This window comes from Ovis canadensis, chromosome 1 (assembly GCF_042477335.2).
Source record: "Ovis canadensis isolate MfBH-ARS-UI-01 breed Bighorn chromosome 1, ARS-UI_OviCan_v2, whole genome shotgun sequence".
Classification (NCBI taxonomy): Eukaryota; Metazoa; Chordata; class Mammalia; order Artiodactyla; family Bovidae; genus Ovis; species Ovis canadensis.
In genome coordinates, this window is record NC_091245.1 from 204,598,036 (window position 1) to 204,617,263 (window position 19,228).

Below are 19,228 nucleotides of genomic sequence, written 5' to 3' on the forward strand. Positions count from 1 at the left end.
TCTTTAGCAACTTCTGATGAAATTGTAAGAGGATTAGCTTCAATGATGGCTCTCCACTGGTCTTTGTCAACTTCTAATGGCCGGCCACTACACTCCTCATATTGAAGGCTCTCGTCTCCTTTGCAAAACTTACTGAACCACCACTGCACTGTTCATAGCAGTTCCTGGGACAAATGTGTCGTTGATGTTATGAGTTGTCTCTGCTGCTTTATGACCCATTTTAAACTCAAGTTTAAAAATCGCTCAAATTTGCTTTTTTTCTAACATAATTTCTATAGTCTAAAATACATACAAAACAAACAGGAAGTAATAGGTTACTAGCAAAAATACAAAGAGAGAAATGTGCATCAAAATGATGTATAATATAACCACATTTATTTAAGGATGTATTCCAGTATCAAATGGTAAAGTTCAACAATGAAAAACCACGATTATTTTTGCACCAACCTAATATAAATCTATATATGTGTGTACACAAAAACATAAGTATATGTAGGTATAAACCAAAAAAACTTTCAGCTTTAAAAAAATGTAGATCCCTGGATTCCAGCTTTGAAATTTTCATTTTGGAGTCCGAGTGGTGTCTCTTGGGAATCTGTATTTTAAAAGTTCTTCTGATGATTATCATGCTTAATTTTGTTTGAGAATCATTCTAGGCCAGATAGAGTAACAAAAATTTTGTTACTGAAGAGGCAAAAAATGATAAACATCCATTTACCTAACACCCAGCTTTAAAAAACAAAAACCAGTTATAATGAAAATTCCATGTGTGCCCCTCCATCTCCTAGTCCCCTTTTTATCCTCCAAGAAGTGATTATTATTCCAAGTCTGGAGCTTCCCCAAAGATAATCATTACATCATATTTAAACTTTGTCATTCTCGTGCATACTTTATACATTTATACTATACAAATATATCCATATCAACTATGAATTGGTTTATCACATTTTCAGACTTTAGAAATGGTATCATAAATACTTCCTTCTGCAAAAATGTTTCATTCAGCATGATATGTTTTGGTTTTTAACTGAGGTGTGTGTATGCTAGTCACTCAGTCGGGTCCAACTCTTTGTAATCCCAAGGACTGTAGCCTGCCAGGCTCCTTTCTCCATGCAAGAAGACTGGAGTGGGTTTTTTTTTTTTTTTTTTGGAGTGGGTTTTAACTGATATAGGTAGCCTGTTTCATGTATTTCATCCAGGAGAGAGGGGAAAACCAGTGATTCCAGGGGAAACAAATCACATGCATACCCTTTGGCTTGATTTATGACTATACACACTTTTTTTTTTAATATAAAAATTTATTTGGCTGCACTATGTCTCAGTTGTGGCACTGGAGGTCTTCATTGCCTCATGTATGATCTTTGTTGTAGCATGTGGGATCTAGTTCCCTGACCAGGGATCGAACCTAGGCCCCCTGCATTGGGAGCCAAGAGTCTTAGCCACTGGACCACCAGGGAAGTCCCTATACACACGTTTGTTAAAAAATCCATCTCCTTCTGCCGGACATTTGAGTTTTCACTATCCCAGTGCTACAACAAACCTTGCATATTTCCTTGTTGGCACATGGTTCTTCAGAGGAGAAATTGCTTGGTCAAAGGACATGCACATTTGTTCATTTTCTTGGAAGTCATCAGTCTTTCCCTCTTTGTGTACAGTCATCCATGGTAACAGGAGAGAAGGCAGAATCTATGGGCATGGGTGCAGGTATGTAGACAGACATACTGGGGATTTGTTGAAGTGCTCTTCTGATTATTTCTATTTTCTCAGTGAAGTAAAAAGCAAGGTTACCTGCTGAGATCTATAGCAGATGAAGAGCACTGGAGTGTGAAGAGAGATGATATAAGAGAAAGCCATCTAGAAGAATGATTGCCAGGGAGTGCCAAGGGCCTATATCTTCAGTTTTACTAGATATTGACAAACTGTTCTTCTGAGTAATTGTATCAATGTATACTCTTGCCAGCAGTGGATGGTTGTTTCTGCTGCTCCTAACCTTCACCTTGTCTCATCATTTTACATCTTTTGTCAGTTTGTTATTTGTGAAAAGTTTTAATTTCTCCCAGTTACTCATGAGTTGAGCTTACTGTTCATTTGAGCTTCTTTGAATTAGCTCATTCATGTTCCTTCCTATTTTCTTAATGGCTGTCTTTTTCTGATTGATTCTTAAGTTCTCTTTTGCAGTCTGGATAATACAGTGTGTTTAAATTATGACTGTACAAATATTTTCATTGTTGAGCCTATGACCACTGATCCTTTCTAGTATGACCATGCATTTTCCTAGAGTTAATGATTTCCTTGTTTTTCCATTTACCTAGTTTTCCATATACCTGTGATTTTTTCCAAATACTCCAATGTGCCTGCCATTCTATCAGAAATTATTACTATGTACTCACTGGAGATGGAAATGGCAACCCACTCTAGTATTCTTGCCCAGAGAATTTCATGGACAGAGGCTATAGTCCATGGGTCACAAAAGAGTTACTAACACACTTTCTTTCATACATGAGTTCCATTCTTTGTTCCTTGAAGTCCTCACTTTCCAATCCACCAGTTTTCTTGCTCCAGCCTATGTTGATTGCTCTCTGATTGCAGCATTGCTGGCATTCTGGATTTTCTCTTCAGTCTCTTGGGTTGGATTCCTTATTTCCCAAACCCCATGTCTTCCTCTTTCACGGTGTTGCTGGCACTTAACCTTCAGTAGCTTCCCCTCAAATGGAGGCATGTCTGAATCTTTGCATGTCTTTTCAACTGATGGTCTAACTAGGTTTAGAATTCTAGACTGGAAATCATTTCAGTTAGGTTTTGAAGGCATTGCTCTACTGCCTCCTAGAGTCCTTTGTTTTAGAAATACATTTCCATTCTCTTTCCAAATCCTTTTTATGTGACCTCTTTACTCACAGATGCTTTCATAATTTGAGTGGGTCCTAAGTTTTACAGCGTGATTTTGTTCTGGATCTTTTGTGGTGGGACTTCAGTAAACCCCTTCAATCTGGAGTTCCATGTAGTTAATTCTGGAAGTTTCTAATTTCTGTTGTTTTTCTGGCATTATTTTCTCTGTTCTTTTCTCAAACTTCTTCTAAATCAGTATTTGACTTTAGGTGAGGAGCAGATGCTTTTCTGTCTCTGTGCCTTGCATATGTTATTCCTTCTATCTAGAACACAATTCCTCTCCCATTCCTCGAAAATCCCTACTTATCCTTCAAAATATATTTCCAACTTCCATTCTTCCATGGTGATTCCCTCTCTGACCTTAGGCTGAATGAGATGGTCTCTCCTCTATGCTCACAGTCTTCTAGGGCATCTCTAATGCCAGACTGTAATCTGTTTATACATCTGCTTCTTCCATGATGATAAACTCCTTGAGCAGGATATTTATCCATTTCTGGATTCTTAGTGCCTAAGACTGTGTAACGCCATGAATAAATGAATGAATTCAATAAGAGGTGAAAGTGAACATTTCTCCCTGCTATATGTCAAGTGCTGTGCAAGATAGGTACCATGTTAATGCATTTTTACTTAATCCTTACAGCAAATCTCAGATAACTGTTTATGCAACAAATATTACCTTTTAGGTTCCTATTATGTGCCAGGTTTGATCCCAGTGATAGGATGAAAAACTAAGATCTCATAAAGACTTTTTTTCTCATACAATTTTTTACAGTTGATATGTAATTCATGAACCATAAAATCCACCTGTTTAAAATGTACACCTCAGGGGTATCACCGCTAGACTTTTTTATCTGTATAAAGGCAGTGTTATGTGTATCCTGGGGTCAAGGCAGAGGAGAAAATCAAGGGAAGAAACACAGTCCAGGGAAAGGGAGCAGTATGCACAAAGGAGCAGAGCTTTGAAATGGCCCAGGATTTGGAAACTATGAAAAGGACAGGGGAGCTAGAGTTTATGGTGAAAAAGTAGGCTGGGCTATTTTACAAATGAGGAATTTGAAGTTCAGAGAGGTGGATTAACTCAACTAAGGTCAAACAATTTCTCTTCTGCCAACTCAGCAGAAAGTATCTAAACAATGTTTCCCCATCACCAAACCATTCCCAACAAGCAGGCAGGTGCTGACCCCACCAAAACTGTATTATCAAACACTGAATTTCCTCCAGCAATCCACCAGCCTTCCAGCCAAGAGGCTTCCTTTTCTCTTCCAAATCCTTGGATTACCTAGAACCATTGGCCATAGTCATCTCCAACATTAGTTGAACAAACACATTTCCACTGTGGCTTTTTTTTTTAAAGACTTCAAAGGTCAAGACCATCACAGTGATGCTATAAGAAGATGCTCTATCCATGAACAAAATATTTGTCATGAAAGTCCAGGCGAAACCTTAATACTTCATGAGCTCTTTGTTAGGCTAATATGTGTTTGCTAATCATGTTTCAAGCTCTCAGTATGACGATGAATAAAAAGTCTATTTTTGTAGGCCTCAGTTTTCCTGCCTGCAAAGTGACATTTAAGAAATCTTGTCCCAACCACCTTACCACCATCCTGCCCAAAAGAACTACTGGAAAACCACGGGGATCTGTTACTGTTTTGAAATTCTTGAGGAAAAGTTCAATACATGCTCTTAGAAGTAATATGCCTAATATAAGAATTTCTCCGAACTTCTGACCTCAGTGAAACATTCATAAAATCTTTGCTTATTAAGCTTAAATTCAGCCCGGATCAGTCTCCAGTTCATCTCTCTGGGAAGGGAGGAGCTACGGGAACTCGGAGAAAACAGGTAGAAAACGAATTTTGTTCGCAATGACTTTTGGATTTCCGTTTTGCATTCAGAGGCTGTTCCCTTCTCCATCATATGAAAAAGCAACTCTACCTTGTAGGATAACGAACTGCAGGTGCTACAAATCACCACCCTTACCATTCAAGCTCTTCTCTAGCACCATGTCTACAAATCACCAGCAGGACAGAACACACAAATTATAGCAAAGACCAGTTATTTTCCAGAAAAAAAAATGAAAGTGATCTCATGAAACAGGGTAAAAAAGTTCATCAGAAGCCACCTCTATAGATACTTGCTATTATCCTTTGTGTAGCCTTCACAACAGCCAAGAGTTGGTTGCTTTATCCTGTCTTTGTGGATAATGAAACTTAGGCTCAGAGATGCTGGAACACTACAGGACATGCAGCTGAGAGGTCCTAATCCTAATAGGAAAAGTCCTTCTACCTGCCAGTGGGTCCTAGACAAGAATCACCTGAGAGCACTTACGGAAAATAACAAAATGCAGAAGAATCTTTAGATACTTGCTACCCACTATAGAATCCATGCTACATTGTTTGCAGGTTTGCAGTAGGTCCAAGGAATTCACAATGTCTGAAAATATTATACAACAAAAGTTTTACTAACCTTTAAGAGACCAATTATCCCTGCCACTCTTGTTTCTCTTTTAGAAAGGGCAGTTTTGAAATACTGGAAGTAAAATAAAGCAAATAGCATGAAGGTGATGATACCAATTAGGGATATTTGTGTAACTAATCAGATGATCATTAATTTCTAGTCTGCTGAGATTTCTACACACACGGGAGTTTTCATTTGTGATTCTCCACTACATTTTAGTAGGGAAGCATCCATACCTAACTTATCTATTAGTTTGAGAAACAATAGCAAAGTCCATTCCTAACTCCAGGAGCGGTAAAATCCAGTTCCTTTTCTAGAAAGAGGAAATATATAAATATTTGAGACCAAAGCCAGAATTCAAATAACTGCAGATACCTAGGTGAGAAAGACTACATTTTCTCCTCTAGACAACTATTTAAAGAGATGTTTCCCCACAAGGAAGTATTTTAAAGCTTGGGAGTTCCAGGGGAAAGAAAAGAAACAAGCATTAAGTGTGTGTCCACTGTCTTCACACTATTCAGTTATCCTTTGTGTAGCCTTCACAACAGCCAAGAGTTGGTCCCTGCATCCTCTCTTCACGGTTGAAGAAATCTAGGCTCAGACTTGCTGGAACACTTGCATAGGGGTCACACAGCTGAGGTCTGCATCCTAATCCAAAAAGGCCTTCACCGGCGGTGTTTCCCAGACAACAATCACCTGGGATTACTTAAGGAAAACACAAAATTCAGGCTCACAGTCAGTCTTCAAAGGAAGGGTCCAGGGAACGTGTTTTTTTGGTTTTGTTTTTAAGAAGCCGTGCTGCCTTCCCATCCACTTGGTCAACAGGAGATCTTGAGAAAGACAGTACTTTACGACCCAGCCAGGAGACTATCCCTACATTTGTGGTTTCTCCATCAGGAAACCCTTAACGTTCTCAACATAAATTTTTAAAAATGCACATTTCTTTGGTCAAACCATCGCCTCTCCCAAGGCCCCCAGTAATGCCGATCTTGGAATCGTCTATTCGCCCCTTCGCCTCCGAATCCTGCCAATTTTTTTTTTCTTTTCTGTAGAATTTCATTTCCTGACTGGGACCAGGTTCTAACCATCAGACTTCCAGGCGGGCCCCGGAACGAGCAAACGGTCTCTAGTCTGTCTGGCTCCTTCCGTAGCCCCTCGACTCGGGCTGCTCTCATCCCAACCCAGCCTCTTCCGTCGGTCACGTTGTTTCCTCCGCTTGGAAGGACCTCTTTCCCGGCCCTTCCCAAAGCTTGGGGAACTCCTCCACCGCCTGAGTGCCTCCGCTTCCAGTCACCCTCGCCTCCCACCATCCCAGCGGGAGTTGAGGGGGACTGAACCCGGCCTCGAAGCATGGCAGCGAGCGTCGGTCCTCCCGGCTGCAGCCCCTGCCCCCTCCCCACCCGCCACCTGGCTTCGCAGCGGCCGCTCGGGAAGCCCTAGGCACTTCCCAGAATAGAGAGCAGCTGCCAACGTCAGGCTGCCGCCGGCCGCGGGGTTCCGGGCGCACCGGGTGCGGGCGGAGGGGACGTGGCTCCGCTTTGGCCTGCCTTCTCCCCTCGCCGTCTGGGAAACTGAGGCCCGGGGCTGGAGCAACTTCCCGGGGTGCAAGGTTCGTATGGGCCCGGCCACTCCCGGGCCCCCAAGCGTCCAGACTCCCGTCCGCGCTCCCTCGACCACACGCGCCGCCCGGTCGCCCTGGAGAGCCGGGCGGGGAGCGGGTCTCCGAGCGAGCGCTCTGCCGGAGAACGCGCGGGGAACCGGACTCGGCCAACTCGCCGCGAAAGTTGTGGTCTCCCAGCCTGCCCTCGCTTCTCACCTCCGAGACACACCTTCCCGCCGGCCCGGCAGCCGCGCCCTCACATCCGGTCCACCTTGCGCACACCCCCTTCCACTCTCTCCCGCAGCCCCTCGCCCTCCCACGCCCTGCGGCTCCAGCCGCTCCCCGTCGCGCACTCCCACCCGCGCCCGCGGCGCGCCTTCCCCGCCCCGCCGCTCGCCCGGCCTCCGCGCCGCGCCCGCCCCGGGGTTCTGGCGTCCGGGAGCCCCAGCCCCGGGCCGCAACCCGCTTCCGCCCGCCCGGCGCGGGGCAGAAGCCGGGGTAGCCAGCGCGCAGCGCTCGGAGCGCGGGGGGCGCGAGGCGAGGGGCGCAGCGGCGCGGGGCGGGGAGGGGGCGCTCGCTCGCTCGCTCACTCTAGGCTGCGCACACGCCCGTACAAACTCTCACACAGACACACGCGGGGTGCGCTGCCGCCGCCCGCCGCTGCTCCTCCTCCCGCCACCGCCTTGAGAGGGAGAGAGAGGGAGAGAGAGGGAGGCAGAGAGAGCGCTTTGTCCGCGCGCCGCCGCCCGGCCCGGGACTCTGCCCCGAGGAGGCAGCCGCACGGAGTCCCCGCCTCCGCCTCTGCCCCCGGGCGGGCCCGGCCGGCCGCGGTGGGGGGAGCCAGGCTGAGGGTGGGGGTGGGTGGCGGGCGGGCGGAGGGCGGGGAGGGGGGGCGGAGGAGGAGCAGGGGAGACGAGGGCAGCGGAGGAGGCGAGGAGCGCCGGGTACCGGGCCGGGGGAGCCGCGGGCTCTCGGGGAAGAGACGTATGATGAACAAGCTTTACATCGGGAACCTGAGCCCCGCCGTCACCGCCGACGACCTCCGGCAGCTCTTCGGGGACAGGAAGCTGCCCCTGGCGGGACAGGTCCTGCTCAAGTCCGGCTACGCCTTCGTGGACTACCCCGACCAGAACTGGGCCATCCGCGCCATCGAGACCCTTTCGGGTGAGCAGTCGGCGCTGTCCCCCTCCCCCCGCCTCGCCCTGCTCAGGCCGGGACGGCGCCCGGAGGGAGGCCGAGCCCTGCGGGCGGCGCCCGGCGGGGGCTCCGGCGTTCACGTTCACTTCCACGCACCAGACCTTCAACTCTCACCGCCGGCCCGCTCCTGGGACGGCCCGCTCCCCTCCCCCCCCAGCTCCGCACTCACCCCTTGCCCTCCCAGCCGCAGCCCTGGGGCGACCCCCGTGCCGCCTCGAGGGTTCCCGAGGCTCGCTGGCTCTCCCGGGGACCCCCAGTTTCCCGGCTCCCCGAGCTGCTCTCCAGAGTTCCCCCACCCCCATCTTTAGAGAGCCCCCCCGTCTCCCCTTCTTCCCTGACCTTCCCGTCACCCCCTTTGTCAGGGACCCCCCCCAAAAAATAAACCCCTCCATCTCCTCCCTTGACCGGACCTTACCCCTTCCCGTGCCTCGTGCCCAGGACTTCTCGCCCTCTGGCGTCCCCTGAGCCGCACTCTCCTTTCAAGCCCCCCGCCCCAGGTCGCCCCGCGGCCCCCCACTTTCGGCACCCCCTCGGCGCCACCCTGACGATCCCCTTCGAGATTTCGGGGAGTCCCCCGACCCCAGCCCTTGCACGACGGCACATCTCTCTCGGTCCTCTCCCGAACCTCACTCCCTTCTCGCTCGTCTCAAGCGCTCCTATTTTTCTCTGAATTTTTTGTCCGATTTTATTGAGAAGAACTCGGGGCTAGGGGCTTTCCGCCGCCTGTCCCCCCGCCTCCCGCTCGGCCAGAAGCACCTTTTTACGAGGTGCCCTGTCTCAACTCGGTGGGGGCCCGGGCTGAGGACCGAGAAAGAGGCGACCGGGGGGCCCGCGAGAGCGCTGGAGCCCAGACGGGAGACGGAGAGCGACACACACACACACTCGCGCGCGCGCGCACTCACCAACTCTCCTCTCGCACACGCACCGCTCGGAGCCGCGCTCGCCCCCAGGCCACGAGCCTGCGCCCCCCGAGCCTCAGCCCGGGGCCGCGGCCCCTTCCCCACCGGCGCGCGGGGTGGGGGCGGGGCAGCGGCGAGGCCAAGGTGCTCAGAAGCCGGCGGGGACCCGACTCTCGCCGAAGCGGACCCCGGGGGGCTTCGGCGCATCTCTCCGGGGCCACCGGGAGAAGAGGGCAGGGAGGGGAGCGCAGCGGGGCCTTTGGGGCCCGGGTTAGCGGAATGGAGAGGTGGGGGCCCGGAGAGGAGCGGGGCCGCGCCAGCCCTGCAGCTTGAGTTTCAAATGAGCTCATCCTTTCAAATTGGCGCCGCTCTTTATTAAATTTGTTTTTCCGGTAATGCCACCCACAGCTCTACCTGGGGTCGGGATCCGGGCTTGCACCCTTCCCACCTCGTCCCTGAGGAAGGAGGCGAAATGCGGCGCCCACCTTTTTTTCCCACTGGGAAGCAAGTTTGCCCAGTTCGAGCCGGGTAGGAGACCCCTGGAGGGCGCCCGAAGGCGGAACCGGAGCATGGAGTTCTGTGCGTGCCCCTCCTAGACCCCCGCGGATTTGATCACAGCAAGGTTCTGAGTGCTTTAATTTCTGTTTTAAAGGTAAAGTGGAATTGCATGGGAAAATCATGGAAGTTGATTACTCAGTCTCCAAAAAGCTCAGGTAAGTATATTTTGCTTAGTTTTTTTGTGATTGGTCTCACATATAAATAAAAATACATTCAGTTTTATTTTTAATGTGCTTGTATAGTTTTTAAGAGGCTTTTGTTTGTTTTGTCAGTGGAGATAAAATAGTTTAGAAAGTTACATTTTTTACTTTCATTATATAAGGTGTTTACTGTACTTGGAAAAATATCTGGTGCCTATTGGGGATGGGGGTGACGAACACTAGCTGTGTTAAATTTGCTGGGACCATTTAAGTTGTTTATGAAAACTTGCCTCCCCCCCCCCCACTCCCACCCTAACCCCCAGCACAATGGCAGCAAATGCTTGTCAAGACTTCCTGTGAGATGTTAAGAGTAAATATTTACTGTGTCAGCTAAATTGCTTAACTAAACTCCGCGATTAATTAGTTTTCTTTTTTAGATAGCTTAAATGTTGAATAATAAAATAATTCAGTTAAAGGTCGATATTTTACATAGCGCTTTAAACAAGAAGGTTGTTTGGATTGGATGGCGGTTAAAAGCCAGACTTTTTAAGTCACTGAGACTACTGGATATTGCTTCTGAGCGTTTTGTTGTTGTTGTTGCTTTTAAGATACATTTGAGGCTAAACAAATACAACTGTGAAATTTATAATTATATTTAAGTGCACTGTTATTAATGAAGAAGTAAGAAGTTTTGTGGAGGTTGGTTTTCTCCACAGTGATTTGCTTACATGAGAATGTCTATGAGGAGAGATTGAGGGAGAACATCTTTGTTTAAAGCTTATTGTGGGCTTTAAATTTGGGCCCTTTATTACTCATTCTAGAATTTTTTTCTCCTATGTGTCGTAACTTAGTTTATATCCCATTCACATACATTTCTTCACCATTAGTCATTAAGTAGCTGAATTGGAGACTCTAAGTGAAGTCTGTGACTTACCACCTTTACAATTTGTAATTCTCAACAGTGTAACCATTTACTTGATTTTTGCCAGAATTGAATAGATTTTAAAACAAACTATCCTAATTTTTAAACACATAGATGTTTTGTTGAGGGGTTTCTAAAAATGTGTGCAAATTTCCAGGTATGTTTTAACTAGGCAACAAAATATCTTTTGTTTACCAATGATTCCAGTGGCATATCAGAAAACTATACTTAATACCTTTAAAAAAAGACACAAAAGTTATGATTTGCAGTTTCATGTGTAACATTAAGCTACTTCTCGCTAGGAAGAGATGTAATGCGCAACTGATAGGTTTTTCAATTAAGAATTTTAAATTTGTATACTTAAAAAAAATTTTTTTTGGCTTGATAAATCTAACTTCAAGCTTTCTGATACATTAACTATTTATTGTAAGTTAGAATTACTCATAACATTTGAATATTGGATGAATATATTGAACAAGGTTTAAAAGAACCACCCAAAATATTTGATGGGTTGTATTTCTGTAAATATCTAATTCTATTGACTGTATAGTTTTGAGTTCTCTTTTAGGGTTATAGTTAGTGAAAAATCAGTAGAATTTTAACTTTGGTTAGTTGGCGTCTCATTTCATGTTGCAAAGAACATTATTTAATGTGGCAATGTAAGTGAAATACTAGTTTATCTAAAGTTATTAACATCTCTTGAAACTTGTCACAAGTATACTACTTTTTAACTTTTCTTTCAAAACGCAGAGGTTATTTGCTGTTAGCTGGAGGGTTATTTAAATGATTTTGTTGTGTTTATATAAGAGTTTAGAATTAAAAGCTTGTCCCAAATTTTTAGTATTAATTAAAGAGCAATCTAGGACTTTTACAGCTCTATTGGGACATGATTTCTTTGAACATTGTGGGTGATATGAAATACCTAGGAGGTAGATTAAAATGCGCTGTGTGTGATTCACTACACTGAAGATGTCTGACATACCAAATGTATGCATAAGCTGCTGCTGTAGAGGGTTGCTTCATTTCTGATTGGATGGCTCGAATCTTTTTTTCCTTTCCTTTATTAGTTTAAAATGCAGAAATTAGTTACTGGTACTGCAGGCTAAAGGAGAGATAACTAATGACTGGTATTGTGTACTGAGCTCAGACTCCTGGGAGGAGGCAGCTGTGTGTGCTCATGTACAGGGCTCCACCACGGTGGGGACTCTCAAAAACAGGGTACTGTGACATTTGAAACCAAAGCTTTTATGTTATATGGTGACTATTTTGGTGTTTTTTTGTTGCACTTCCATGAAAATTAACAAGTTAAAAGTACATTTGTCGGCGTCAGGTCAGTTCTATATGTGGTTTTTGTGTTGGTAGAAGTGAAAATGTGAAGAAAACAGTTCATCCTCATTGCTTGCTTACTTAAAGAACCATTCTGCAATTGAGTGCTCCTTTTCTTTATATTGTTCTGATTTCTTTCTGTTCTCAAGAATCACTTTTAATATCTACATTCCAGATAGAGTTTTTTAAAGCTAATGATACTTGGGAGGGGATGTTTTTTATCTTAAGTTATGAAAATATTGGCATGCCATTTGCTTACCAGTTGGATCTTTTGTTAAATATCATTCTAGCATCATTTTATATGAGCTGTTATTGTGGACAGACTAGATACTATTATTTTCTCAGGGTCACTCAGAAGTAGAAAACTCTTTTCTTTTGCCACATGTGCTTCATTCTTATTAAATGTAAATTACTGTAAAGTAAACCATGTACAAACCATCTATTTTTCTTAACTTTCTAAGTTGGCTTCGGGCTCTGTTGAATAAAAATCTTCGATTCTGTTTTGTCTGTTCATATTTCTTGGTAGTATATAGGAATCAAAGATTTCTTAAAGAAGAAAAAAACTGCAAAGGGTTTTAAAAGTTGTGGAAATTTCCTTGATAGAAATTTCATTTTTTTTTTTTTTTTTTAAAGTCACTCACCCCGTGGACTGTTGCCCACCAGGCTCCTCTGTCCATGGGATTCTCCAGGCAAGAATACTGGAGTGGGTTGCCATTTCCTTCTCCAAGAAATTTCATTTTTGATGTTGACGAGAGTTTAGTTTAAAAAAATTTATATGCTGTTTGTATCTAAACACATGCACACAAACACACACACATATTACATAAATTGTTTTGAGCTAAGACTTATGCTAACCTGAATGTGCTTTGTAACTAAAGTTGAATGATTCTGTGAGAAACAAAACTTTTAAAAATGCAATTTCTGCCCACTTCTAGGAAGTAACTAAGTGGTGCTAGACATGCTTTCACTGAGATGGTGAGAATACTATGAGGTAGTGTAGGAAAAAGCTATGAATTTGTCTTTCATGAGTTAAAAATCAGTAATTGTGTTCTCTCCAATGCAAATGAATTTGGTCTCCTATAGGAATGTTAAAGAAAACAGTATCTCAATTGTATTTTGCTTGTATGTACTACATTGTGTTTAGTTGAATTAAATACCAAAAAGAAAAAAAAACCAACCACCCAACCTCAAGCCCTCCCTGCAACAAAGGCTTTTGATGGATCAATTTTTAATTTTGTAGCAATAGAAAAGACTTCATTAGGTTAAAATCACATGTTACCCTATTTCATTTCAAAAATTTGTTGAATTAGAAGTTAATGCCTGGATTTAATTGTATAGATTACATGTGTGTAATGTATATAAAAAATATATATTTTATATATACATATAAGACGCAAAGGTTACTTGTGATTTGTTTTTGAGTTCGACATTTAGCTTCTCATTTTAAAAAAAGGCTAGTAATTTTTTCATACAGTTCTAGGTCATGCCATATAAAATTATGCATTTCTGTGACCTTTGTGAGATAAGTATTGAAATTAAAATAGAAGCAATAAAGAAAAAATTACTTGATAATTCAGGTTTAAAATTCTAGTTTGTGTTTTTAAAAGACTGGTCATTTAATATTTTTACATTATTTGGTTAAATATTAAAAACCATTGAAAACTACAAATCAAAACAGATTTATATACTGCTTGATTTTCCAATTTGCCAAATTTATATCAATTTTAAATTATATTGTACTGATTTATAAAAGTGCTAAATAGCTAAAGACATAAACATTAGTTCTAAAAGACGATTTTGTGATATGTAATACATTTGCCAAATTGTGTTTTCTTAAATAATAGTGTTTCTTTGTACTTATGACTGGATATAAGAGACTGGTAAGGGATGGTCTCAGAATTTTGTTTTCTTGTTATGTTAACCTGAGATTATCATTTACATAGAGAAGATGAGAGAAGATTAATATTTGTATAACACCTTTTATATGTAATGATCTAAGGTACAATATATTTTCTTTAGAAAGAAAAATTTTAAAGGACACTGAAGATTTAGAACCAATAGATATCAAAATCAACATTTCACTATTATTTTGAGTAAGTGTTTTTATTTTGTGCGGTTGTTCCAATTTTTAATGGGTGAATGTAAATTACATTGAAATGTACATACAGGATGGTAATTTGAGCACATTTATTAAAAGTTAATAAAGCTATGAAAATCAGATTTCTGTAAGAACTATTTATACATATTTGATACTTTAAACTTTCTACATATTTGCTGTTTATTGCTGAATCGCTCTTCTAAGTCTGCTAGTGAAATCCTCAAAAGTAGATGAGCAATTGATCAGCATTGTCACAGGACATTATTTGAGTTTAAGTGTATCATCTCTGTGATTCAGTGGGGTGTGTGCACATGGGTGTGTGTGTGTGTTTTATGGGAGACAGTAGTTTCAGACAGAGATGGTATCAAGAGGGAAGAAGAAGAAATCTTTAATTGAGCAACAAATGTTCTGCTCTTCATTCCTGACAAGGCACAGGAAAATGCTTAGGTGTTTGAACCTTGTGGTAAATGTAGTCAAGTGCAGTGCTGTGTGCTTGCATGATCCATAGCTCTTGCAGGGGGTTAACCTTGTGGAAGCCAGGGCACAGTCACCTGTAGTGGCTTCTTCAGTGAGCATGCTGCAAAATATTCTCCCCTTCACTTTTGCTCAGACGTCCCATCTCAGTAAGAGAGTTAGCAAGTGATTCTGTGTAGGCTTTGATATTCTGTAGAAAATTTAAGATTTGAATATGTATTTTCATTTAGAAATTCTATACTGTGGAAGGCAATGTATTTTTTTGTGTAACAAAAGTACTCTGAGAGAATCAGTTTCATTAGAAGAAGCATGGTATTGAACTGGTTTCTTTGGAGGCTTTTAAAAAGTTGAATTGTAGATTTCAAAATTATGTTTTTAAAAATTCAATTTAAATATCACCAAAATGTCTTCAGTGTCATTTGGTATTGGAGAAGAGAGGGTTGGGGTTGGCTAAGCCAGTTTTTAAACTAATTTTCTAAAAATTTTAGTCAGAAGCATAATTTCTTAAAAGTTATGATTAGCTTCTTAATTTGAAGAATGGGACAGTTCTGTTTAACAAAACATGTCCAAATAATTTATTATTCAAGATTTTTCCTTTTTACGCTCAAATTCAAGCTCAAATTAGTTTGGAAAGTCATTCAAAACACTGTCATTGAAGAAAACATAATAGCAAATAAAGAGCAAACACCTACCAGTAAATATAACAGTATTTCAGTTATCATTATTAAAATATTTTTAAAGACCTTTTACTTTATAATTTGACTTCATGCTTACAAACTTGTAATTTTCATTTGGTGGCATAGACTGTATGGGTTCTATTTTGGGCAGCAAAATTGCAGAGTGCTCAGAGCATTATTTTTAAGGTTTTTCTTTTCCTGTTTTGATAATGTACTTTAGTCTGGTATTTCCATAAAACAGTGAAGAAAAATTATTTTCTCTTAAAGGAAAATTCAGATTTTGTTACTTTGGCTTCCAAAGAGAAGGGAGAATGTAATTACTGTCTCCTTAATTTGGTTTACCATTTGATGGCATGTTGAGGTGTTGAATAATCCAGAGAAAATGGGTACTTTTGCATTAATAGCAGGCGGTCAAGTCCAAAGTGATAACTACTATTTAATAGATACGCTTCTTCTCCAAGTCTCTGGTTCTCACTAAATAATAAGCTTACATTTTGGAGATACATTTTATTTGTTTATTCTTGGATTTCTTGGTTGTTTATTCTATGCTTCATTTCTTAAAATGTGAAGATCTGGTTAGAATTTTCCCATTCTGCTTATTATCAGGAGTATTTTATAAACTAGGTATTTCAGTAAGTCCAGTAAATGAAAATTCAGAGTTCTGATGCATGTTTTAGACTTTCTTTTATCTATCTATGTTATAAGAAAATGTTATACCTAATGACCAGGGAAATCTGTTGGGACCATTGCAATGTGAATATTTTTGGTTTTTCTTATTATATAATTAATATGTACCAGTATGTGAGGATTTGCCTTAGGGGGGAATGCTTAGACTTTAATTTTTGTTTTAAATGTGATCAGAAAGGTAATTTCATGATTCCATGTATGGACATGTAAATAATACTAGATAGATGTTTATTTATGTGCCTGTATCTTCCATTCATTTAATACTGACATTATCCCAGGCTCTTCAAAACATTATTTCATTTATTCTAAAGAATAATTATCTGAAGAAGAGCAGTTAATATTATTCCATTTTTTAGATCAGAAAACAGTCACAGAGAAATTTAATAATTTGCCTAAAGTCACATGGCTATTAAATAGTAAAGCTAGGGTTAGAACTTCTGATTCTCAGTCCAGTGTGCTTCATCTCCATTCACGTTGTTTAATTAAAGTTGTCTGAAAGTGTTATTATTGATCAGTTCAGAGGTTGCCATTCAAGAGTGAAGGAAAGATATAAATATAGATTTTGTCTGTGAATCACCCTTTGTGATGATCTTATTCTTTCAATCCAAAATGATCTGTACTTTGTTACAGTTTGTAGGAAAAATTAGAAACAGAAGTCATTTTAACATTATTAGCAGCATCACCATGCTTGCCCGTAGACAGAAGTGGGATATGCCTAACCAAGCAGGTTGAATTTTGATGTCGTTGTTACATTGCTTTTTTCAGTGGTTGCATTCCTTGTGTTATGAAACAGGACATTGCTGAGAAAGAGATTTCAGCAGCTGAGCCATACAGTCTGGTCAAGACTCTGTGCCACATGGTAAAGGAGAGTCAGGCTCAAGGAATCACTTGGGTGGGTTCTTCCCAGGTTTCAGCCAACCCATTGCTAGAGGGCAGGACTGCTTTTGGTTGAAGTGTTTTCCTGGTAGCTGCCAAGTCTTTCCTGATATTTGGTGTCTCTCTCTGCTTTTCTTTCTGTACAGACTGTGGCCTTTGGCCTTTCCTGTGCGGGTGAAATGAATGTTAATAGAATAGCATCTGTAAAGTCCCTGAGTTCCTCATTAATGATATATCACTCAAAAACATACTAAATAACTAACATATGAAGAACAGTTCATTTCCCCTTAGCAGTAACCTTTACCTGCGTTTATCCTCTTGCTGCCTTTAACTTTTGTGCACGATTGTATTTGTGGTGGTGGTGGAGGGAGGAAGGAATTACCAAGAAAAAAGTAAATGAAGGAAGATGATTTCCAACTCCTCAGGCTTTTCATTTCTTTAACTTAGTAGAGTCCAGAGTGGGGTGTTGCATGTTATGTGGAGTCCTGACTCAGAAGATGGGGAAAAGGAAGAAGGTAACTAATACTGAGTAGTTGGTGCGCTAGGCATTGGACTAGGCCTTCTTCGTATCTTACTGTATACAGCGAAGAGAGGTCTGATTTTCATACCTTTTACAGATAGGGCTGTAAAACTTTAACTCCCCAGCAACTCCTCTTTCTACCCACCCAAACCTGCTTCAAAGAAGCAGTGGCTGTCTTTCCCTTGCTCACCTTTATCTAATTTGTATACAGTAACAATAGCCTAGCAATGAAGTAGGAAGTTGTCATGTGTGTATAGGTTATAGAGTAACTTTGTATGTATTTCCTAAATCAGAATTAGAGACAGAATTTACATGTATACAACAGATATGCTGAGGAAGATAAAGGACTTATCTTTAGTATAGTTTTAATTTAATGTAACTGAAAAGCAACTAAAAGTATTAGGTCATAATTTGAAGAAACTTTCCTGAGGTAGTCCTATAGTAGAGGCATCAGTCATTACATAAAGATTAAAAACATTTTTTTAAAAAAATCATTGTGGCTGAAAGTTAAGTGCAAAAAGCATACTGTGTGTGCAGTGGGGAGGAGGGGGAAAGAGGGTCTGTATTTATATCCTTTGACTCAGATACCTTTTTTAAATCCTGAAAAAAAACACTCAGACTCTTCAGTGTAGGACCTAGAGTGTTACATAAAGTGTGGCCTGCTTTCATTTTTCATCTGTATATTTTAAAAGTATCTATGATTTGGAGAAGGAAATACAGTATTCTTGCAGATTGTCTTCTATAAAGTTTTCATCTTACTAACATGGAAAAATTTTAAACCTTTTTGACAATGAAAAAGTCAGTGGAAGCACAGGGAGTAGAAAGAGTTGTATGTTCTTTTTGATACACGATTTAAATATGTTATGCATTTGTGACTTTTAAGTATATAGGACTTGAAATACAATTATACTACCAATGCAATGAGATACACAAGAATTCTGCTTTCTAGATATACAGGTGGTGCTTTTTTGATAAGAATGTAATTTTATGAAAAAAATTTATTACGAGGTGAAAAAATAATGGCTTTTATCAATCGAGTATTATCAGAAAAATTTTCAATACCATGTTTATATCTTCACTTTTGTGCTTTCTCTTAGAAAATAAAGCAAAATATATTTCACTGAGGGGTGGTTCCATGGACGGTTTAACCTTAAACCAACTCATGAAATAGAGGATATTTCAAAAAAGTTCATGTGAGGATAGGCTTTATCGTTTTTGTTAATGTGGAAACTGTTTACTTTAGTCCCTCCTGACCTTTGTGATTTTAACAATGAATATTTGAAAAATGGATGTTTTGTCTCATCATTGTGTGGATAAGGTTTTGGAGTAAAAGTGTTTGTGCATCTTTATATGAGAGTTGGAGGTAGATGATGAAACAGTTTGACAGTGAAAAAAACAGAGTTTAACTTCTTCAATTATTAAGAGAGAAAGAAGAGAGGGATGGAAGAAGGAAAGAGGGAAAGGAAGGAGGGAAAGTGGGATGAGGAAGGGGGAGAGAGGAGGAAGGGAGAAAGTATACAGGCAGCCATGGAAACATAGATGACAGAACTTTGTCGTGCAGCTTGTACACTCTTTCTGGAATTTCAGAGCACGTGGCAAAGACTAGTACTGATGGTGGGTAGGACGCTAAGTGATTCCACTGGGTGGTAGCAGGGCTGAGTCTCACACAAGTTGATCTTTGACGTTTTAAAACCTCTCAGAGCATGTGTTTGGTCTGACCCACAAAAGGTTTTACATGTCTTTCTTTGAGGCCCTGTACTGGCCACTTCCTCCCTCTCTCAAATTCTCCTTCCCTTTTACATTTCCTTGGGGATGGCCGAGCCCTTGGGGATGGCTGGGCCAGGGCTGGAAGGTGCCTGGTGTGCGGCCCGCCTCCAGCCTGGTGCCCCTCACTGGAAGTGGGGAGGCGTGTGC

At 41.7% G+C, this 19,228-nt stretch overlaps 1 protein-coding gene and 1 long non-coding RNA gene across 5 annotated transcripts in view; one reads left to right on the forward strand and one right to left on the reverse strand.

The window, feature by feature from the left end:
• LOC138423124 (uncharacterized) overlaps positions 1-9,384 on the reverse strand; it is an 89,910-nt gene extending 80,526 nt beyond the window's left edge. The window contains exon 1 of the long non-coding RNA XR_011250137.1: positions 9,040-9,384. This is a non-coding gene — a long non-coding RNA (uncharacterized lncRNA). The remainder of the gene's footprint in view (positions 1-9,039) is intronic.
• IGF2BP2 (insulin like growth factor 2 mRNA binding protein 2) overlaps positions 7,784-19,228 on the forward strand; it is a 164,030-nt gene continuing 152,585 nt past the window's right edge. The window contains exons 1-2 of one of the 4 annotated variants that reach the window (XM_069558665.1): positions 7,784-8,104; positions 9,689-9,749. In XM_069558665.1, coding sequence (XP_069414766.1) covers positions 7,927-8,104; positions 9,689-9,749 — 239 coding nt within the window. In that variant the 5' untranslated portion in view covers positions 7,784-7,926. Of the gene's footprint in view, positions 8,105-9,299; positions 9,616-9,688; positions 9,750-19,228 lie in introns of those variants that run through there. The other 3 variants (XM_069558667.1, XM_069558664.1, XM_069558666.1) reach the window with 3 other exon arrangements.